Source organism: Populus trichocarpa, chromosome 2, assembly GCF_000002775.5.
Source record: "Populus trichocarpa isolate Nisqually-1 chromosome 2, P.trichocarpa_v4.1, whole genome shotgun sequence".
NCBI lineage: Eukaryota > Viridiplantae > Streptophyta > Magnoliopsida > Malpighiales > Salicaceae > Populus > Populus trichocarpa.
Window position 1 is genome coordinate 24899586 of NC_037286.2, and position 22846 is coordinate 24922431.

The 22846-nt window shown below is 35.1% G+C and overlaps 2 protein-coding genes and 1 long non-coding RNA gene across 8 annotated transcripts; 1 reads left to right on the top strand and 2 right to left on the bottom strand.

The window, feature by feature from the left end:
* Positions 1 to 1212: 1212 nt before the first annotated feature.
* On the top strand, positions 1213 to 4852 carry LOC7461510 (uncharacterized protein At1g01500). Of its 3 annotated transcripts, none has more exons than XM_024595625.2 (3): positions 1213 to 1353; positions 1727 to 2551; positions 4330 to 4852. In XM_024595625.2, the coding sequence occupies exons 2-3, from the start codon at positions 1844 to 1846 to the stop codon at positions 4561 to 4563; spliced, it is 942 nt and encodes a 313-aa protein (XP_024451393.1). In that variant the 5' UTR covers positions 1213 to 1353; positions 1727 to 1843; the 3' UTR covers positions 4564 to 4852. The 3 variants fall into 3 exon arrangements, with proteins under 3 accessions (XP_024451393.1, XP_002301869.1, XP_052306592.1); XM_002301833.4 differs by having other exon boundaries at positions 1772 to 2551; XM_052450632.1 differs by lacking the exon at positions 1213 to 1353 and adding an exon at positions 1374 to 1568 and having other exon boundaries at positions 1772 to 2551.
* Positions 4853 to 4977: 125 nt separating this feature from the next.
* LOC7474521 (uncharacterized) lies at positions 4978 to 7918 on the bottom strand. 4 transcript variants are annotated; one of them, XM_024595626.2, is made up of 6 exons: positions 7756 to 7918; positions 6821 to 6924; positions 6535 to 6711; positions 6289 to 6387; positions 5926 to 6171; positions 4978 to 5537 (listed from the first exon to the last, which is right to left on the bottom strand). In XM_024595626.2, exons 2-6 carry the CDS (start codon positions 6884 to 6886, stop codon positions 5256 to 5258), a joined length of 870 nt encoding a protein of 289 aa, XP_024451394.2. In that variant the 5' UTR covers positions 6887 to 6924; positions 7756 to 7918; the 3' UTR covers positions 4978 to 5255. The 4 variants fall into 4 exon arrangements, with proteins under 4 accessions (XP_024451394.2, XP_002303131.3, XP_024451395.2 ...); XM_002303095.4 differs by having other exon boundaries at positions 7752 to 7879; XM_024595627.2 differs by lacking the exon at positions 7756 to 7918 and adding an exon at positions 7657 to 7676.
* Positions 7919 to 17693: 9775 nt separating this feature from the next.
* Positions 17694 to 21057, bottom strand: LOC18096572 (uncharacterized). The gene is made up of 5 exons (XR_002980465.2): positions 20756 to 21057; positions 20573 to 20666; positions 18686 to 20465; positions 17934 to 18596; positions 17694 to 17814 (listed from the first exon to the last, which is right to left on the bottom strand). It is a non-coding gene; the product is annotated as an uncharacterized LOC18096572 (long non-coding RNA).
* Positions 21058 to 22846: the final 1789 nt, after the last annotated feature.

The following is a 22846-nucleotide window of genomic DNA, read 5'->3' on the forward strand; positions in this document are numbered from 1 at the left end:
ACATTGGTTGGGTCTGGTAAGCATCCCTAACCTATGATGCTTGGGTCTGGCATGCTTACCAGACCCAAGCGCCTAGTTTACCAGGTCCGCAAGCACCTTGCCCATATATATATATATATATATATATATATATATATATATATATATATATATATATAATTTTTTATATTTTTAAAAAGTAATGAATTATTTGTGTATATTTTTTCAAATAAATTTTTGGTTTATGTTGAGGTAGGAATGATTCATCTGTGTTTTTTTTTAATTTTATATAGATTTTTTTAATATCGATTTTTTTATAAGATTTTTTTATATTTGCAACCTTGAATTTTTTTTTAAATTATTGTTCAATAAATTTTATGTGTTTGTCGGTTTCTACTACAAATTTTATGTGTTTTTCTATTACAAATTTATTTTGATATAGAAATTTATTAAACATGACCGAGTAAATTACCCGTGTTGCGATGTGAGATATCTTGATCTTCCTTTTTTGCTTGGTTTTCTCAAATTCATTTTTCTTTATTGTTGATGAAATTTTTTCATTACTTTACACAATGAATATTGGATTGTTTAATTAGATGCGTGTATAGGTTTTTCGATTTACATCTAGGAGCTTTTTTGCAATATATATGCAAAATCTGGTGGAGGAAACTATTTGGCCAATGCTTGCCCAAGAAAGTTTAAAGACTTTATGTGCTCTTAGGTTGCTTTCTCTTGGAAAAAAAATTAACCTTTTAAAACGAGTATTTGAGGTATGTACCATACTTATTTTATACACTAGGTCCAAACACATAAATGGACATATAAAATGTTTTTGTAGACACTTAACTAGGTTATTCATGTTTTTATAATAGTAAGGAGTTGACAAGTATTTGTTGTTATTTACTTGCTAATAGTTGATGAGACTTCACTTCTTACTAAAAACTTAGGCTTTTATATTTTTTTTGTTAATTATATTATTTTTTAGATTGATGTCCCTTAATATTTTATAATTTAATTTTTATATAAAATTTAAAATAATTTAAATAATTTTTTTATCTGAAAATTTAAATTATATATTTTTCAATGCTAATCATTTTTACTGGATGTTTAAAAATCATTTTTTATAATTGATTTACAATTGAAAACAGCACGTGTTTTAAAAAATAGCCCGCGGCGACCTTTCTAGTTATTTACTAAAAGCCGGCTGCACAGTCCAGTTTTGTTGGGTATGCATAATTATCTTCTTCTTTTTATTTTGGAAATTTATTTTTTCTTCTTGGAAGATGATAGTTACTGCTGCTTGATTTGGAATTGAGAAGATAAGAGAAGTCCCTTTTTTTGTTTACTTGGGAGTGAATTCCTTCGATTCTGCTGGTGGGCATTTCTTTCTGCTTAGAACAAATTTTTGATGTCTGATTTTTTTTTGCCCCTTTAATTTTTGGTATTGGAATATACATTATATTGAGGGAAGATGATCAGTGAGTCAAAAAGAGAACAGTTGTGTGTGGAATATATGCTTGTTTGTGCCAGTTATGATTTTTTCTACTCTGTTTTCCTTATTTCTTGGGTTTCAGTTTCCTGAATATTAGGTCTCTCTCTTCTATTCTATTTGCATGGATATGAGTCTTGACTATTTTGGGTTTCTGGGTTTTACTTTTTGTGTACCAAGTTTTTCTTTCTTCAGATGATTTGCTGTTTTTTTTTTTTCTCTAAATAAATAGTAAATCTCTGTTTGATTTTTGAACAGGTCTTCTCTGGATATTTGTTTTAAACTTGTATAGCTCTTCTCTAGATGTTACCAGCCCAATCCAATCCAAATTGGAAGGTTTCGGTGTGTGAGGATTAAGCTTCTGGATCATCAATCATGGAGGGTCCTTATGAAGCATCCAGCAATGGGGAAGCAGCAAAATCCAATCTTCAAATCATTAGATATTCACCATTCAAACCCTGGACCAAATTCGTATCGCCTTGGTTTGATCTGAGAGTCTTTTATGTCAGGATCAGTAATTTTCAGGTCGATGATTCGACCCCGCAGTTTCTCACTCTCAACCATATTCCTCTAAGTCCTGATACTCTATTGGAAATTAATGGTTCTCGAACTAGCATGTATTCTGATGGTGTTGCTTCGCTTCTTAGGAGAGATCGAGTGGATAGAAAATCAGAAGAAGCTACATTTGTTAGCACAGACAGTATCCGAAGTACTGGGAGTGTGGAATTTGAGGTATTTGATGGAAAGGATCTTGTTCTATCCGGGGTCTTGGAAATGTCCAGTAGTAATGGTTTCACCGGGGAATCAAAAAGCAGTGTAAAACGGTGGAGGATGAACTGTGACTCCCATATAACCATTGGCACTGGCTTCTTAAAAGGAAAATACAATGGTGGTTCGGAGTTACCACCACCAACCATTGAGGTTTATGTTACAGGTTCCTTCTCGGGGACACCTATCATATTAACCAAGACTTTGCAACTCACTTACCGCAAGAAGCACAATAGGAAGGGCATGTTGGACTCAATTCCTGAGTATGAGACCGCTGAATCCACAAAAAATGCATCACCAGACCATGATTTGCAGGTAAGGACAATATTTTGATTTTTAAATTTCAATTTGGTGGAATATACACGTGCATGTATGATTTTTGATATTGCACTCAGACAGTGCATTAATATATTTTCATGTTTGAAGGAGCATATTCTTTGCAGTTTGGTTAGTTATTTTTTAATTTAATATGAATCATGTGATTCAAAACTTAAGAAATGGAGAGAATTTTGTGTTGAATTCCCTTTTTGGTATGGCCCCAAATGTGCTTTCTATCTTGGAACATGTTTTTGGTAGTTGTAAAGGTCCCATTCTTGATGTTTTGGACTAGGAAGCTGTATCTCATCCTAGATGTGGCATGGGTATGGGCAGGGCACACTTTCCAAGCGATGAGATAGTGCTCATTGTCCCTCTTTTTTTGTTGAATTGTTTTCAATATCCTTCCTCTGAAATCCTGATGAGCATGGACTCATGCTGAAGCCGCATGGATGTTGGTGCCCACATGTGGGGCTACCTACCCTTGGGCCATTTCTGGGAATTTCGTTGTTCTTTCTCTTTCTGTAACTGAACTAAATGGTGGGTTGTTATTACTTAATAGGGTTCACTGCAATCTGGGTTCAAAAGCTACTTGCAGCAAGCTAGTTGAATCTTTGTGGTGATGAGAACATTTTGTCTTTGGATTACAATTAAATCCAAAACACGAAATTTTGACTTCAACACATGATAAGGATTGTGCATATGATACTAGGCAGCACAAATTTGTCTCAGTTGCCAATCTTTTCAGTGTGCAAGATCTCATGTCTGACAATCTTCTTGTTATCTGGGACCATTTTTTGTTTCCTTCAATCAACTTGAGCTGTTACATTGCATGGTGTAGCAATGCATTCTAGATAACTTGTTACTTTCCGTTTCTTTAATTTTTTTTTTATGGTGTTAATTATATGCATCTGGAGCTACTAGAGAAAGGGATACCTGGAAGAGTTCATGTAAAGTTGATTTTCATTTTCATATAAATTTGGCATCTCTCCGCGGGGCCAGGGAGGGTAATGAACTTTGGCCTCAAAAAATGGCGAGATTATCTCTTGCATATCCTGGCACACTCGTTTCCTTAAAGCACATAAAAAATTAACAAAAGGATTTTGTGCTCTATAACTTTAGGAGCGTGTCCTGAAGTTCACATGAATGTTTCTTTGAACACATTATCATGCACTTGCTACAGGTATTTCAAAAAGTTTAAATGATACAGGGAATCTGCTGCTATTCTGCAAAGGCTTGGTGTCATTAGCGATTTGTTTACTAGCTGAATTTGATCCCACTAATTGTTCTGTGATTGTTTTACTATAAATAATTAAAGCCTCGTTTTATCATTCAGTCAAGACTTATGCAAGGATTGTATTCATGTGTGCCTTTTTGAGGATTCTTTTGGGATGGGGGTATTGAAGGTTGGTGAGAGCCCCACCATACCATGATCACAAGCAATGATTACAATGTTTTCTTCTTCTTGGAAATAGACCTGTTATTTCTAGTTTAAGTGAGCCTGGTCTACTAGGCATAGAATTCTCATAGAAAAATGTGAAATCTGACGGTAAAGGATTGATAATGTGAATTCTTATTGCTGAATTTGATGGTTCACCAGGGATGCATTATATACTTATTTCTGTATTTGAGGTGAAGGTCTGCCCATCTTGTCGAACATGAACTTATTTAGTTCATTTCAGCTTTTAACCTTTAAACCTGCTAGCTTTCTGGATGTTTTTTCCCAAGTATGATGTGGTATTTACCTCACTCATCACTTTTCCATTCTTCATTTGCAGGTAGTTGACTACAGAAGTTACAAGTTAGAAAATGAAGAAGATTATAGTAACATGTACTGGAGGAGAAATGAATACATGGACGGTGAAGATGGTGAACTTTCATGGTTTAATGCTGGTGTGAGGGTTGGTGTGGGGCTTGGGCTTGGCATTTGTCTTGGGATCGGTGTAGGGGTTGGTTTGCTGGTTCGCACTTACAAAGCAACAACGCATAACTTCAAAAGACGGCTTGTGTGATTCATTTTCTCTGAGTTGCTATCCCTCATTCCCTCAATATCCAAATGCTGCTAACTTGATCATGTTCATAAGATGGCTCTTTTGACCGCAAGATTTTGACTGTGACTTGTGTGTGTAGCTAACAGTCGTTTCCCACTCTGATGTGTCTGGTATTGTTTAGAGAGTATAACAGATAATTAGTTCCTGAAAAGGGTAAGGGATGACAGTCGATTACATTGATGTAAGGTAATATACATGTGTAAGATTGCATGGCTTGTATTTCTATGTTAATAAAATCTGTTTTTGAGAAGCCAACTTAGCCAAAGGAACGCAGCGTATTCGTAGTTAAAATTATAGCTTAACAGCAGATTGGCTTTCTTTTGTTCTTGCATTCCTCCCATGAAGCTTCACTTCAACGGGGTAGATAGATAGATAGATAGATAAAGAGGTTTATTACATTTTGCTGAATTCATGAGAATCTGAGTTGCAATGAGCATTGAATACAGTACAACAGTACATGGGGTGGAAACTTAAACGTTCCCATGAGTAGTAAAAAGCAAGCTGCTTCCGCTATTATCCTATCTTGAAAAACGTTGGCAGTTTTCGCTAGTGAAATTAAGATGAGCATCTCATCCACTACCACAGCTCCCTTTCAGGTGTACAGACTACATATGTTCTTATACTTATTACGATAATACACTGAGATTGGCGGCCTAGCTGACCGGTGATGGAGCCCCATCGGCTCCATGATGCCCATTTACTGCTTGTTGAAGCTTCTTGTCAAATCCCCAAAATGAAGCGGCCTTCGCATCATCTTCAATCATTAATCTTGAGAACTCTTCATGGTCATACTTCAATATGGCCCTTCCTCCAAACTCGGTTGGAAGATTTTCATCGTCGAAATATGACCTCATGAGTTCGACACTGTCATTATCCTTGGGGTACACAAATTTTACCTTCTGGAATGTTTTGGCATCCAAGAAATACTTGACAATCTGCATGTATTGGACCATGAGATGTTAGTCGATCCGACTCGAATCTATCTAATTGTGTCCTAAATACCATTAGACCAAGACAAAACACAAAAGGAGCATAAGGAACTACTGCATTATATTACAGAACGTATTAGAACAATAAAGAAGCATGCAAAGCATTCTAGCTTGTCGTTGCTGAATCTTCATGTTTGATTCTTCGACTACAACAACCTAGAGGACCAGAAGTAGCAAATAAACGCTGCTAATCTTCATACGCAATTTATTCAATGCCTGCATGGCCTCGGCAGGTTGGTCCACAGGGACAAATTATTTGTAAGTTAATAAGTTTGCGTTCCAAAACTCATTCAAGAAAACAAAACAGTTGAAAGGAGTTAGTTAGAATACATACCTTCCAGAATGCTTCAAAAATTCGTGGAGGATTGTAAAGAAATGCCACGGCTAGCCTCTCAGGGTAGTGGTTTTGCAGTATATTAACAGTATCACGAGCTGATTTTATGGGTGGAGTGTTGTTTATGGACAACCCAGTGAAATCTATCAACCACGCCATTTGTTCTTGACCCTCTGGTAGGTTGAGGACAGCATTCTCTATGAGATATGTCAGATGCCGCATCTGATTGTCTATTGACTTTGTATTCTGCAGCAGTTGCTATGGTGTTAGTTTCCGATTTGGAAATACAAGGAATTGCAGTATGAATCATCCAGATCCCCCATCCAAGGGAGAATAATAATAAAAAAGAACAGCCCATGATACCTGCATTCCTGGCCTTAAAATAAGAACTGTCCTTCCTTGTCGGTCATGAAAATTCGCTCTGTATATTTTTCCAGTCTCACCTTCAACAGCAACTTCATGCTGACAATAAAACCAATGATCAGAAGAGCGGGTAATTTCAATGGTTCAGCTCTGGTTCAAATGGTATCCGGGGTAAACACACTGAGCCAGTAGGGGGGAGTGTTGCCATGCTTTTTATGAAGATTAACATGAATTAAACCAACTTACCCAGCAAATCTCTTCAGGTTTATATGTCGATCTCCATTTAATCGTTTGTTCCAGCATTTTCTTTGCTTTGTCTACATTCCAGTTCCTAGCATCCAGATATCTTCTAAAGCATGCGTCAGTGCAATATTGTAAACTGTGTCCAGATAGCGGTCCAATAGTAGCCTTGAGCTCATTGATCTAAAGTAGAATTACAAGACCGTACTCAGTACCAGATTAACTATACTAGCTAGTATATTAAAACAGGTTTTGTGTTTTATGCAAGTCAAAGACCTCCCCGACTTGTTACCTTAGATTCATGCTGCAGTGAATCATTTTCCTGATCATGGCTGGTATTATTCCGCCAGAGAAACATGGTGACAATTATCAATATATTCTGCAGCTGTGTTCAACCTGTAATGAATAAATAGCCGAGCAAACCTTCAATAACAACTCATTAAGAAAGAATTAGCTGCAAAGTAGCATCGATCCAACTACCCTTTAAAGGATCGGACCAGATGCAATCAATGTAAATTAAAAAGGGAAGATCTTAAGGACAGGAGATAAACCAAAGTAAACCAGAAACTGGGTCAACATTAATATTTTTTACTTGGCCAATCAGCCACAATCAGAAAAAAAGAAGAGAAAAAGGAGAACGATAGTGTATGCATGTATGCAACTGAAATTGCAAGACCCAAGGCCTCATTCTGCAATCAAGGCTAGGGAATACGTAATCAAAGGTAACAAGGTAGGCAAGGGATCGATCCATGATGGCTGGAACACTTGTCCACATGGTCATATTCACACCCATAAAATTTTCATCAAAGAGCAATGAAAGCATAAATAGAGGCCATCACGCAAACTGTGTATCATACCAAAAAAACAAGGCATGACTCAACCACCAACCACTCCAACTTGACTCCTTTAATCAAGCAACTAATAACAGGAATCAGCCTTGAATGACAAATTAAGATTTCCCTTTTGGCCTTCTTCTAGCAAAGAACATATAGGAAGAGAGAATCAAAAGCCAAGTCCATTGCATCAGTCAATTTTGACATGTTCCATTGCATTTCCTATTTTTGGTTCCACATAGAGACTTAGAAAGCAAATCAACAGAAAGATAGATAAATCAAGCGAGCCACATACTTAACTTCATCATAATCCAAGAGTCACTAACAGCAAAACGAAAGCAGGAAGAAAAATGAAACCCTTGAAAGGAAACAACAAAGCAAGAGAGTGACCTACTTCAAAGATGAACTGATAACGTATCAAGTGAAGGGGAGATAATCACGACTACCAGTTCACCACTAGGGCTATACACCACTGCCGCAGAAACAGAGGGGGGGGGGGGGGGGGAGAGGGTAATGTGCTTTCCTGGGAAGGCTGTCTTTATATCTTCTCCACAGAAAAGTCATGAGTGTACTTGTAAAAAGACAAAAACAGCAAGACCCGGGTAACCTTCCTTTAAGACAGGACACGTTCGGTTGCCTTGCTTGTAAGAAGTTGAGATATTTTATTCTTGGAGATGCAAGCCGTACGGTCATATCCTTTACCAGTTTATGTTTTCGAAACACTTGTTACTGTCGGGGGCGGAGCCAGTAAAATTAGCCAGGGGGGCAAACTAGAAAAGTTTAACAAAACATTAAAGAGTAGTTATAAAATTTAAGTTTGACCTGAATCTTGATTTTTCCAACCAAACAACATGATCTTAGGAAATTATTTAGATAGAAATGGAGTCCATCCTGCTCGGATTTTATAACTAATGATTACACAATATCTAAATAAATAAATGGAAATCATTAATAAATTATAGCCTAGCCCAGGCTGATGCAAATGACATCACTCACTCACTCAACTGGCATTCAACAGCTTGCTTTACTCTGTCAGTGCACGAGTGATGCGACGAGAAAAGAAGCATTGGATACCCTTTCCAGTTCTTACTTTAGTCACGCACGCACGTGTGTACTCTAGAGAGTCTAGCAATGGTGTGGCTGTCATGTTCTGGAATCGCCATTAAGATACCACACGAGCACTCTCTCTCTGTCTTCCTGGATTCTCTTTCCGTTCCTATTATACTGGAGATCCATTCCTATATATAACTTTGTTGTTTCTTACATAATTATTTAAGAAATCATATTAGCCTAAAATAACATATTATTTAACAATTATATTCACCGTGTAAGAATGCTAGCTTGATGCAACCGACCCCTTCTAGACTATAATGATCAATAAAGCTAAAACAGGTGACTCACGCACTACACGAAAAGTCAACAAAACTTTGCATGAATTGACATTTCAAGAGATGGTGCGTGCCTACTCCAGCGACTCGATTGTTTTTATTCCTTCCTCATTATTCTAACCCACCCATGTTAACCGGCTCTGCCATACATGTGAGGCACACAAATAGAGAGAGAGAGAGAGAGTCCAGCCACGGGAAGCAGACAAGGATAGAGAGAATAATTTCCAAGGCAAGAACGGCAAGAAATATTGCTCAATGGGGCTGATAAAAACAAAAATGTGATGCGATCCTCTAATAAAAAGGAGAGAAGAGCAGGTCAAAAGGAAAAGTAGAAAATCCCGAGGAGAACCTACCTCTAAGGAGAAGAGTTAGGTTTTAAGTTTGTTTTTTAAAATTATAAATTTAAATATTATTAAAAGTTTATTTAATTATTAATTTTAGAACCTTGAAGAATTAATTAAAATACATGTAAGCTAACTCGAACACTCACGGTTAAAAAAAAAAAAACGGTAAAACCTCAAACAGGTGGTAAGAGTTAATTTTAACCATGTTAAGACAGAAAAATAACACGGTATATTCATTATATAGAAACTAGATTGGTGAATGTTATTTTATACGATGGTATTTTCAAGTGTTTATAATAAATTCTATAAGAAAAAAAATGATATTGATTTGGATTATCCTCCATCAAAGAGTTTTCAAATTATAATTATAGAAAAAATAACAATAACAAAAATTAAATCCCAAGTATCAATTGATTCTCATGAACAATTTAAATATTTGAAATTCTTAGTCAGTCATTAATAAGAATTTAAAATCAAGAGGTTTACTCTTCTTATGATCTCAGGTTCGAGTATTGTGGTTGCTAATATTGATAGCCACTGGAGACTTATCTAGTCGTTAATTTCAAGACCTGTGAGGATTAATCGAGTTACGTGTAAGCTAACCCGGATCTCTAACGTTAATAAAAAAATATTCAACTAAATCTTCATAAATCAACGAGAGAACGAGTTGCTTTACCAGATTTTGTCAATTTATCTAAATACAAGTGTCAAACCCTTATTCAAAATATGGCTAAAACTCCGACAAGGAAGGAAGGGATCTAACCTTTAATAAGAGAGGACCAAACCCCTTACTGTCTTACGTACAAGGGAGAAACATAAACAAAACATTTATAAAAATATTGATATAAACATTAATATAAGATCAAACGTAAATGATTAATGTAAAATTAATATAGATTGGATTTTTATTAAACAGGCCTAAAAGTTTTTTAATTTTATACTTTCAAAACAAAACTACCAAGAAAGAAAAGAAAATATGAACGAAGAAGAAAAGGATAACAAATGAGGAAGGCAGAATGAAGGAAGCTTTTATTTAATTATTCTTTTCTTGTTTTTTATTAATAAAATTAAGATGATAATTTCAACATAAAAATCAATACATCAACATAATAAAAAAACAAAAATAAAATAAAAACTAAGATGGGATATTGACAACTTGTTGTATTAAAAAGTATTAGAGAGAACCCCTTGACAGTACCTAATGATAAATAACAATATTCTTTTGTTAGCATATAGTCTCCTCATGCATGCACATTACTAAGATTAAGCTTACCGAGGAGGATCGATGGTCCAACATGAGAGTTTTTTGCACGTCACATAATTAAAAACTAAAAGAGTGTATTTCAATGACAACATATTCTAATAAAGTAGGGATTTTTCATACAATAATATAGCACTAGGGAAGATGCACGCTTGTATGGTGCCGCGAGCAGTCTTTTCACTCGCTGACCGAGTTCGTTTTCGCAAAGGAAGTGTAAGGGAAAGAAAGTGGCGAAGATCAGATGTGAAATCAATGAAATGGAAAGCGAAACGTTAGTTCTATAGAAATGCTTTGATTACAGTTCCAGAAATGCTTTGGGTTGTTCATAGCAAGCATTTTTTCAATTAACAAAAAGCAAGCAAGCAGTGATATGCTGAATGAAGGAGCTGTGGTGCTCGGAGGACTTAGTTGTTAATGGTTGGAGCTGGAAATGTTGATGTTGTAAAGCAAAAGAGATTCTAAGCTGACTTTGAGCCCTTGCAAAGATGCGTGGACCAGTTTCACAGTTGCAGTTAAATGGAGATGTTAGCAATTAAGTCAAGTGTACTTACTGTTAGGAATAGATGGGTGGAAACTGGGTGCCGAATTATGCCCAAAAAGAGCAAATTAAAACAAAATCGAAAAAAAAAGTTGCAGTTGTGAAGATCTAGAAATTGGGATTTGAGATTTTGATACTGTCTTTTTATATATCCAGTTCGTCTGCATACTGACATCGCACTTCTTTACATGTTAATTTCTTCTCTTCTATCATTAAAAAAGCTTGACATTGTTCTTCTTAATATGTTTTTTGTTCAGCTAATACATCTGCTTCCACCATATCTGCCAACATTAATTCCATTCCTATGCTGAATGAAACCAACTTCAGGGATTTGAAAGAGAATGCAATGATTGTTCTCGGTTGTATGGATCTAGACCTTGTGCCAAGGATTGAACAACCCACTGCTCTTACGGACAAAAGTTCCAAAACCTTTAGAGGCTCTGTGTCTGAAAAGGTTACTACTGCCAAGAAGTTCCTTGAGGCAATTGAAAAACATTTTGCAAAGAACAAAAGCAAGTAGCTTGTATGGATTAAAAATAAAAAAAACGAAGTCATGAATGCAATCTGACATATTCGCTTAAAGCTGAAGGAAGGCAATGAAGGTCAGCCTCGCCACTAAGCGAAAGTTAGGCGCAAAGGCAAGCTGAAAAGGCGTAACAAAACCTACTAAGTGCCAAAGATAGAAGGACCAATGCACAATAAAAAAACGATACATAAGCCCGAAAGAAATATATACTAATCCAAACAACCAAGCAGAGCGCGATTGAAAAGAAAGTTAACAGGAAAGGAACAGAGATATACAATCAAAAGTATGATGGATATTACCTGGAAGCAAAGGTATCGATGCAACGAAGAAAAGCACAACATAAAAGCAACAAAAATATCAGAATTCAATAATCAAGCAAAGCCTGAATAACAAGCCCAAAAAGAGAAAACATTAGCAAATAAACACCCATTAACAAATTCGAAGAGAAAGACTTGCACGCAAGTTCCTAGCAAATCTTAGGAAAGAAAACAGTTTTTTTTTTATGTCCAGATTGAATCAAATATGAAAGAAACAACAAATACAAACCCAATTTTCAAATTCATCGAAATTTCTAGGAGAAAACTATACTAGAGCACGATTTAAACTATAAGAGTCAGAGATAGAGATTAATGAAAACTGAACATATCTTAGACCAAGTCTTTTAGATAAAATTTTCTTTCTATTTCGATTGAACTTGGACTGCTACACATATATCCCAAAGATGCTCTTGTCAAGGATGAGCTCGATGTGGCAAACTACGATTGTTGTGGTGGGAAAAAAACCAGCTCAAGAGTATAAACCACAATTGAAATTGGGAAATCAAGTAGTGAGGGAAGGCTTACCGTTAACAAACGATGTAATCAACAGAGTAGTTCGATCAAAAAGGCATGCTTAAAAATCTACCCACTCAAGTAATAGGAGATCCACTGCCATACAACTGCATGCTTGAAACTAAGAATTCGTCGTAAAATCATGGATTCAATTTTATATTAAAAAACATCACATATTCAATGTTAACATTCCAATACAATGCGCATCATATAGAATATCTCATATAAGCTGAACAAACAAAGAGGTATTATACAACACTAATGCACTCTTATGTGGCTTATTCCGCTATGAAAAGAAAAGAACGATGCAAGTGCATAAAGTAATGATCTAAACTTTACCTGATCTGATGACATACAATGGATGGTGTTTGTTTTAATGATTGATGCAACAGAAACAAAACAATCAAACAGTTTATGAAAAAGTGAGGCAAGTTATTTTACGAACAGAATTTTCCAGGTATCTTATTCAAACAGCTCATGCCTGCGATGAGAAACTAACATTAGTAAGTTAGCAAAACTAAGAAAGAAGTCTTAATTTCATTGGGATTCTCATCTCTAATGATGAATGATTGGAAAAAAGATTACATACATGAGTGTTGACGAAGAGCTATTCAAAGCAGTTATATACTCGTTGTTACTCCCCATATGAGAAAACAGTTTTTTTTTTGCCCAAATTGAATCAAATATGAAAGAAACAACAAATACTTAAGTGCTTGCTTCTGGTTAAGCATAATACTTTAATAAAACAATGGCCAAGAAAACGTAGCTGGTGTATTAATCCCTGAACTCAAAAGGAAAATGCATACATTTAATCAAATTTGGCTACAGATATAGCAAAAACACACCAAAAACGAAAGAAATTTTGCATTTCAAAGCGCCATCACAGGTGGGGGGGGAAGAGTTTTGAGCAAGCAAAGATATGAAGCACAATTTTCTCCTCTTCTTCGGTGGAAAATGATGTTTTCCAAGAGGAGGTTGCATAAATATATTGCACTCATTCAGTCAGAATTATTCTTCTTTTTCATACCTCAAAATATATTTCTGCTACAAAAATCAAAAACTAACCTAGCAATCAGATTAGCAGACAAAAGCAAAGCAAAAGAAGAGTACAGTACAGGCGGTACTGAAAAGCTTTGTTATGCTCCTTTGGAACATTCAAAAAAAAGAATAGCATCAATGTACCACTCGAGGTCTCTTTCAGCATTTTTTTAATAAGTTCAACCGATCCTTAGCCTGTAGTCTTTTGAATTGCTTCTCTTACATCTCTAAGAATCTCAAGCCCGATCAAGGTAAAATCCCCCCTGAATCTTTAGCAAAAAACCAAAGGTCCTGATCCTTTCTTTCTGTAATTATTGAAATGAAAAGATAAGCATGTGAAAAACAAAAGCAATCTAAAAATGCAACATTTCACAAATTATAACATGGACTATCCTCCTAGCAATCTAAATATCACTTTCTGTAACTAACCAGACCAAACCAAAAAAAATAAAACTCCTTTCTGAACAACCAAACAGAAAGTCAAATCAAAAGAGACTCAAATTTATTAAAGAAAAAACTCACCCTCTAACGGTATGTGAGAGAATCGTCCGAGGAGCCTTGAAGTGGATGGGATCGTGATAAGGCTCAGAGAAATGGCGCCACACAAAAACTTAATGGCACATAGCTTGCTTCTCTTTAAAAGCATTTTCAATAATCTCTAAAATTTTCAATTTGTGCCCTTTAAGTTTTCACCAAATTCCCCAATTCCTTAATGCAATCATGGCTTCAGTTAACACACCAAAACAGAAAAATAACCGGAATTCTAACCATCAAGGCTACTAACACCATCAACAACATGCATGCATCCAAAGTCAACTCTTTGAAGCTCATAAAAAGACCAAAATTGTAGAAAAATCATTGCCCAATCAAAGAATTTTTTTTATAAAAAAAACATCAGAATGAAGTTTATCCTATATCAAATACCCAGGCAGCAATAAAAAGGCAGTGTAAAATATAAACAAAACATATCGACAACGAAATATTTGAAGTGTTTAAAGGCAAGAAGATCTGAACCTCAAGATTTGAATTAGTTGAGAGCAAACCAAATAAGAACCCTTACTGGTTACTGTTTATAGGAAAACAAGCAAAAATTAAACAGTGGATAGGATTGGCTAATTTTCTTAACAAGACTAGATAGAGGGCATACTAGCATATGGAGGCAGCTAAGGAGGCAAGCGAGGTAGAGCTCCCAAATGCCTAGTAAAAGCTCTCTCCAAAGGTGTATGAACATTCTCTTCACGTCTAAGTGTCTTTCTCAGCTTATCAACCTGCAAATTTTGCAATCAAAGCCATACTCAAATTTAAAAAACTCAGGTATAACGGCAATAAAAAGAAACAGAGATTTAAGTGCATCTCGTAGCAAGGCTAGTTTCCTATCTTTGTATGCTTTACGGCAAATAATAGCAAATTTATGGCCATCAATTGCTGTGCTCTCTTGACAAATTTGATATCAATTACACCAACAATTAAATTAATAAAGAATCAAGTTTGAAGCAAAAGAGAGAGAAAAAGAGTATGACAAAGAAAGAACGCAAAAGAAGAGACAGCTTTCATCGTTCATCAAACCAAAAAGAAAGGGAAAACCCCAACTTCCAAGACCAGCTAGCAGCAACCATAACGGAAGTCTTACCTGAAACCACATTGGGTTCAAAAGTACACTTATTTAAAAGCAAGTTGTGCAACTAGCAAAACTAAACATCCCACAAATTGATAACAAATCCACTGAGAAAACAGTTTTTTTTGTTTGTCCAGATTGAATCAAATATGAAAGAAACAATAGATACAAACCCATTTTTCAACTTGAACAAAATTTCCAAGAGAGAATAATTCTAGATCATGACTTAAACTAAAGTGACAGAAATAAAGATGAAAGAACACCGAGCATATCCTAGACTAAGTCTTTTAGATAAATTTATTCTTTCTGTTTCAATTGAACTGGGAGTGCTACACGCATATCCCAATGATGCTCTTGTCAAGGATGAGTTCGATGTGGCAAACTAAGATTGTTGTGATGGGAAAAAAAACAGCTCAAGAGTATAAACAACTATTGAAATTGGGAAATCAGGCAGTGAGGGAAGGCTTGCCGTTGACGAACGATGTAATCAACAGTGTAGTTCAATCAAACAGGCATGATTAAAAATCAGCTCGTAAAATCATGGGTTCAATTCTATATTAAAAAACATCATATATCCAATATAATGAGGTATTATGTGGCTTATTCCACTGTGAAAAGAAAAGAACGATGTAAGTGCATAAAGTAATGATCCAAACTTTACCTGAGGTTAGGTGTGTTCAAAAAAATTATCAACCAATTAAACTGAAAAAATTAAATAGAAAGTAAAATCAAACAAGCAGATTTAAAAACAAAAAAAAAAACACTTGATTTGATTTTGGTAACCGATTGAACCGGACAAAATCAAATTGGCTCAAACCAAATTTAAACAGGAAAAAAAAGAGGGAATAAATAGTTTACTCAACCTAACCCTAAACCATATTTTCCTCTTTCCCCTCTTTCCTTTTTCTTTGACAGAGAGTAGGAGACCCAATTCATTTTCCCTTTTCCTTTTCCTTTTATTTAACCAATTTGATTTGAACTAGATTTCGGTTCGGTCCGAGTCATATTCTCAAGAAATATCATTTCCCGGTTCGGTTGGGTTTTTTTACTTAAACCCGGACCGTGAACACCCCTACCCGAAGTGATGACATGCAATGAATGGTGTTGGTGTTAATGATCGATGCAAGGAAAACAAAACAGTCAAGCAGTTTATGAAAAAGTGAGGCAAGTTATTTTACGAACAAAATTTTATAGATATCTTATTATTCGAACAGCTCATGCCTCCATTGAGAAACCACCATTATATAGATTCTCGTCTCTATTGATGAATGATTGGAAAAAGATTACATACATGAGTGTTGATGAAGAGCCATTCAAAGTTGTTATCTATCTGTTGTTACTCGAGCCTCGGTCGTGAATGATTTCTTCACATTCAGACTTCAGAAGGTCGTGTTGTAGAGCTGGCATGCCGCTGATTTTGCATTCAAAGATGAAGGATGGACTGCTGCCAAAAAACAAGAAGCAATAACCAAGCCAGTTTCTTATTCTACAAAGGCACAGTTTCCTTCCTCTTGATTATAAAAACTAAGTACTTAACTCGAAATAGAAGGCAATATTTAAACTTTTTCTCATTCATTTAACCAAAAGAAAAGACGACTTCTCCATCTTAGTAGCAGCCTCTTTCTTCTTACTCTATGGAAAATCCTCGACGTCGTATCTTCATCTGTTTTAAATTTCATTTTCATCTCTGGAGACCCTTCAAAGCAAACAATAAACTAAAAACACAAAAAGAAAACATGGGTATTTCTAGAATCCCAACTTTAAAAATAAAAAAAGGCAAACTTATCAGGTTAAGTCTTTAATTACGGCGTGTATTGTATGCTCTTTACCGAATTGAGCGATTGGATCCAATTGAAAAACTCGAGGCCACCAGTTTGTGAACCATTGGGGCCCTTTATATGCACCATTGATATTGTTTGATTTAGTAGCCCCCAACAGTACCTACCATAGATATTGTTTCGTCTTTAGTTTGTGAACCATTGGGGCCCTTTATATGCACCAAAAGTCATAAGAAAACAAAAAGGGACAATGAAGAATGTCTCAATCACCGAACAAAAAATAAGCAATTCCAATTAAAAGTATACTAAAAGTAAGACCTAGTGACTTTCTTTTACCAGTTTTCTTTGAAAAATAAAAAATAATTTACAAAGATGATAAATAATAAAAATTACTTGAAAAAATAAAGGCTTTAAAATCCCATCTCAATCACCGATCCTCAATTTTCCTTTATTAATACAACTTTCTTTGAAGAGTTTAAATAATTCAATATTTTATTACTATAAATCATGGTCAAAATAAAGGAAAATTATTAAAGATACTTGAAAACTAACAAATAATATGAGAAAAAAAAGTTAGTAACAAATAAGCACGATTATTCAAATGAATTTTTTTACTAAAAATCAAACCCCCATTTAAAGCGTTTTATCATCTTGGTAAATTATACTATTAAACAAATCAATTGCGTTTTTTATTGCTCTACATTTAAAAAACTATAAATTATCATACAAAATCATGAAACGCGCAAATAACTTCTTAATGCTCTATATTTTATTAATGTCATCTTCTGCTTTTTTCTCACTTAATTTTTTATGATTTTTTAAGTTTTTTTAAAGAAATAATTTTAATAATCGAATCTTGATAGAACCTCGAGCGTTTTACATTTTACAGGCTTTTAACCGTTTGACCACACAGAAAAATTAACAAAAAAAACATACAGATCCAGGTGGATTTGAACCACCAATCTCGCTAGCACCAAGGCTAGGACGCTCTTACCGAGTTTGAGCTAATGGATCTCAACATATTAATTTTTATTAAAAATTATATGGTGCTCAGAATAACGAGTAGCTTGCTATTAATTACTTCCGAGATACACCTTGCAGCTAGCAGGCACAAAAAGAATATCTCCATCTAGTGCTGAGCACCATAATATTTGAGACATGAAACTAAATATCAAGACTTGTTAGCCAAAAATTCAAGGCAAAAAAACCATATGAAAATACTTTTCATGACAAGCAAATAAAAGTAGTTTTTACCTCGATGATAAAGATCAAATGCTCTTTGCATCCCGAACCCACTTCCACACAAGACCTCCGAATAGGAGGATAACTCCATTTTCCACAATATCAAAAAGGGTTTTTAACCTTTATATTGGTATTTACGCCTTGAAATACCATCCACTTGGAGGAAATGAAAACTTGACAATACCGAGTTTTTCGAGCAGGATACCTAAGAAGAGTTGGGGATGAAAAACCATAAAACAATGCAAGAACCTGAATTCTGTTACCTTCGCATGCATACAACGCTTTAAAGACACGGAAAACACACGCTTGATGTGTAGTGCTAGAGAGACATATTAAGTCTCCTGTATAAAAAAGCATTCCATGTGCGATAAAGCTTAGCTATTGAAGGGAAAAAGAACAACGCTGATTGACGTTCCTAGCAGAAAAAAGGCTTCTCGATGGAAATAATACTAGTCAACTCAATCACTTGTTTTCATTCATTTAACAGCCATTACTACTGTAACACCTCTTCGAGGTAGCTCTCCTCTCGAATAGCACCATGATGTCATTCAGGTACAATTGAAGCATATTCCGCAAGACATGAATTCCAGGCATTCCTCAAAAAGCTTATAATAACAATCAAGGTCATGCCAAGAAAACACGGGCATGGAAGAGAAATGGGTGGTGCCTAGATCCCTGCAATTGAGCAGGCATTATCCATCAGTATCGATGATATTCAAAAATCAAAGAGCAGTACGAGCTAAAACACAATCATGAAAACATACAACATAGGCTCAGCTAGGTCAGGCTCGTGTCGACGCCTCACTTCATCAATTAACCTCCGATCCTGCATATCGCTACTCCATTGTCTGTCAAATACTGAGAAGGCAGCACAAGTAAACTCCAGAATCAGAACTTGCTCCAAAAGGCAGAGTGGCTGAACATTATGAATTCCAACACAGGTTTGAATGATGCGGCAATCCGTGAACGCCCTCCAATATTACAGTCGCAGGAAAAGCATTAGAATCAGAACTTGCTCCAAAAGGCAGAGTGGCTGAACATGATAAATTCCAACATGGGTTTGGGTAGCAGATCATGATGCGGCAATCCTTGAATGCCCTCCAATATTACAGTCGCAGGAAAAGGCATCAGCTAAGAGAGCTTACAGGAGCAATAGGTCTTCCAAAATACATTTTGGATGACTAGATTTGGTCAAAACACTATACAAGCTGTAATAATACCGTAGTTACAATAGATAATCACGTGACAACAATCCACTATCCATAACTCCTCCCTGACAAAAACAGTGTGCTATAACACAACCGATACACTGAGGGAGAAATTTTGGCTACAAATATTGCATAACAAAATCATACTGGAATGAAGTGTAAATAAATATTAACATCTAAAAAGTGATCAATAAAATAGAAAGTATGAGGTCGAGATACTCAGAATCAAAACTGAAACAATAATATAGCTTGTCTTTGCAACGGGCTTATATCAGATCTCATCTAGCTTGTCTTTCCACACGGCATATCAGGTTTTATCCATACTTGAGTGGAGCAGTTGAGTGTCATAAATTGTTGGGACTTTTCAATATTATTAGATTGCAGGCAATGAACCACAACCCAAAAAAAAAAACATGCATGTGGCTAGAATAGTCAGATTGTAGACATTGTGAGCAGTGGCTAGACTAGTCAGGTTGTAAAAACTAGAATGCCATGGGGAAGGTAGCTGCAAATCAAACATCTCGTTATTCCAGTGCACATGTGCGTTAAGATGCCAGGGCTCAAATTTATCTACACCAGGTGTAAACTTAAATGAACCTTTTCTCAAAGTTTATAAATAATATTGTAAATGAATATCAAGGGCCGTTGAACAGTTGAGGGTAGTGTGATCAGTTCGTGTTATGATATTATGTATGAAATAGTTAACTGTTCCACAAAAGCTGGGAGATAACTTAATGCAGACAGTGAATAATAATATATTAGGAAATTAACTTGTCGATAGCAGAATATACCTTTGAGTGATGAATTGATGTTGTTAGTGCTGATTCCTGCTGGTACATTGGTTTCCGTGTACGATGTGCTATGTTTTTGGTATCCGTCCAGCAGAAACAAGAAAGTGGGAAGAAAGATAGGGAAACAGGGAGCCTGTCCAACACAGAAGGGGGAGAGCCGGGCAAAATAAATAAATAAATAATCCCGTGCCATCTCCCCCTTCAAAACCCAAAAATATTCTCTTTTTTATTAGGTTTTTTGACCTGCCAAGCAAGCGCACCTGACATGGCAAAGGTCGGACTGACACAATTAACAACATCCATCAGAGATCTACATATCTCAATACCTTTTCATCCACTCAGCCACTCACCCAACAAACCACCAATCACGCTAAACTCTATATTTAACATGGTCGGAGAGAATAATTGCTGAATATATTAACAAGCACATGTAAATAATTTACCCATAACTCATTAGCAGCCTATTAATACTCGCGAACACCGGCACTACGCCAACACCCCCTGCTCCATCCCGCGAAACGGCGAATCACCGTAGTCAGTGTAATCTGTTTCAGGCCAATCCAGAAATTAATACGCTGCTTATCAAAAGACAACAAAAAAAAATCATCAAGTAATAAGCCCTAGATCTTAACAAATCCAAAGACCGACTGACCTTTAGGTGTTCCTGCAAGGAAGAGATCTCCTCCTCAGCAAGAAATCCAGATTCTCGACATCAAGAAATATTTTCACCAGATCGAAGCACAAAACTGAAAAGGATGCAAAATATAAATCTTCAAAAATTCAAGAAAAATATAAAATCAAAGATCAGCAAAATAGATCTAGCTGCAAATCATACCTCCATAGACTACGTTAATTGGCAGCACGATCCTTCAAGACTTTCCGATCCAAATTCAAGCCAAGAGAGGCATATCACATCGATATCAGATCTATTTAGGCCGGGAAGCCTACGCAAGAAATCGGATCCGGGACCAAGAGAATGCATGGTCAGAAGATAGATCATTTCACGATCTACTAGAATTTGAAGACAAATAAGAGAGAACCCGAGAGAGTTTTTTTTTTGGATCTGAAAATTGAGATTGTAGAGTGGAATATAAATAGGGGAAGATGCGCCTTTAAGGGGAAAGTGATGACAGCGTTATAGAAGGAACCTAATTATATAGATACCCTAAGAGATCCAACGGCTGTGATGTTTTGGCTAAGAAGATAATCTACGGTCCGATTTGCGCCTTTTTGTTGAGAGGCGGTGTGCTTGCGTGTTTGGCGATTAGCGAGGAAGGTTCTCGATATGTTTTGACGGGATTAATTATATGACACGTGTTTGGTGACTTGTGTTTCCTCATTCCTGTAACTTAAAGCTGTTTGGAAAGAGGACATCGTATTCCCACGTTGAGCTAGGAATTTCCTGCACCGAACTTGGGATAACCATAGTCTTTGACATCATCTTTTCCAAAATTGATTTAATTTAGCAAAAAAAAAAAAAAAACAATTGTGATTTTACTACGCACCACATTATAAAAACATTGATTATTTTCAATAGTGTTATGTATTTTCTGTTTTCTTGGTTTTTCTTTTAATTTTTTTTAATTTTTTTTTAATTGTTTTTTTCAAATTTGTTAAAATTAGATTTTATGATTTATTTTGTTACGTTTTTTATAGAGTTATTTTAGTCTTATGACTCAGATCATGAATTTAACATATTAACTTAGTTGATTTTGATTTCTTTTCTTTTTTTAATTTAGTTTTTTGTTTTAATTTCATCCTTCAAAACTTTATTAAGTGAAACTTATGATTCATGATTTATTTTGATTTGTTTTCTTAGAAGATCCCGACATAGTTATTTAAGTCACCAATTTAGAGATTTAATATGATTTGACCATATTTATTCTTTTAGTCTCTTTTTAAATTGATTTTTTTTCAATTTCATTGTATTGACTTAGAATTGTGCTTTATAATTTATTTTGATTTGCCTTTTATGGTGTTATCTTAACCTCATGACCTAGGTTGGGGGTACAATAGCTTAACCCGAGTTAACTAAATTTGTTTTTTGGTTTGTTTTCTATAAATTATCCTGGTCTTATGAACCCGTAGGCCATGATTTGGTGGATTAACCCATGTCATTTTTTCTTATCTTTTTTAAATTGATTTAAAAAAAAATTATCATTCAACATTGAGTTGACTAAGAATTGAGTTTCATAATTTATTTTGATTTGATTTTTATGGTGTTATCCCGATCTCATGATCTTGGATGTGGTTTTAGCATATTAATCTAGATTGACCATATTTTGTTTCCTTCTTTTTATTATTTTTTCAATTTCATCATTCGTTAGGTTGATTGGAAATTAGACTTTAAAATTTCTTACAATTTACTTTTTGTTAGGTTATCATGATCTTGTGATTAAGGTTATAAATTTGACAAGTTAATCAAAGTTAATACGGATCGATCAATCTAATAGGCTTTCGTCTTAATATCTTTTTAAAGAAGACATCGTTCTGAATTTTGTTTTTCTCAAACTACTTTTTTACCAATCTTCTGGTTTGTCATTGGACTCACCACATCAACCAAATCATATCAAGTCAATTTTATATAGTTTAATTTATTTTCTATAAAAAAACATTAGCAACACATAAATATATTTTTACGTTAAAATAAAATTGATCTCACACGCGACGTAACGCAAACCAATGATCTAATTTTTCCTAACACCAGTTGAAAAGGTCATATTGTGTTGCAAGATCCTATTAAATTAAGGGATGTGTTGTTTGATTTGTTTTTAAAAATTGACTAGATTGGTGGCCTGCTCAACATTGCGGGCTAGAAAAAAAATTTAACTAAAAAAAAAGGAGACAATCATGTTTTAAAAGAAGTGAGAGAAATTCAATGATTGATTTAAATTTTAAATAATTTGATAATACAATAAAAATGAGC

Bases quoted from the DNA above. Each gene is read 5' to 3' on its own strand.
- LOC7461510 (XM_024595625.2), top strand. From the start codon at position 1,844: ATGGAGGGTCCTTATGAAGCATCCAGCAATGGGGAAGCAGCAAAATCC. The intron at 2,552-4,329 runs GTAAGGACAATA...CTTCATTTGCAG, and splicing joins CACCAGACCATGATTTGCAG to GTAGTTGACTACAGAAGTTA.
- LOC7474521 (XM_024595626.2), bottom strand. From the start codon at position 6,886: ATGTTTCTCTGGCGGAATAATACCAGCCATGATCAGGAAAATGATTCA. The intron at 6,712-6,820 runs GTAACAAGTCGG...ATTCTACTTTAG, and splicing joins CACTGCAGCATGAATCTAAG to ATCAATGAGCTCAAGGCTAC. The intron at 6,172-6,288 runs GTATCATGGGCT...CAACTGCTGCAG, and splicing joins TTTTAAGGCCAGGAATGCAG to AATACAAAGTCAATAGACAA.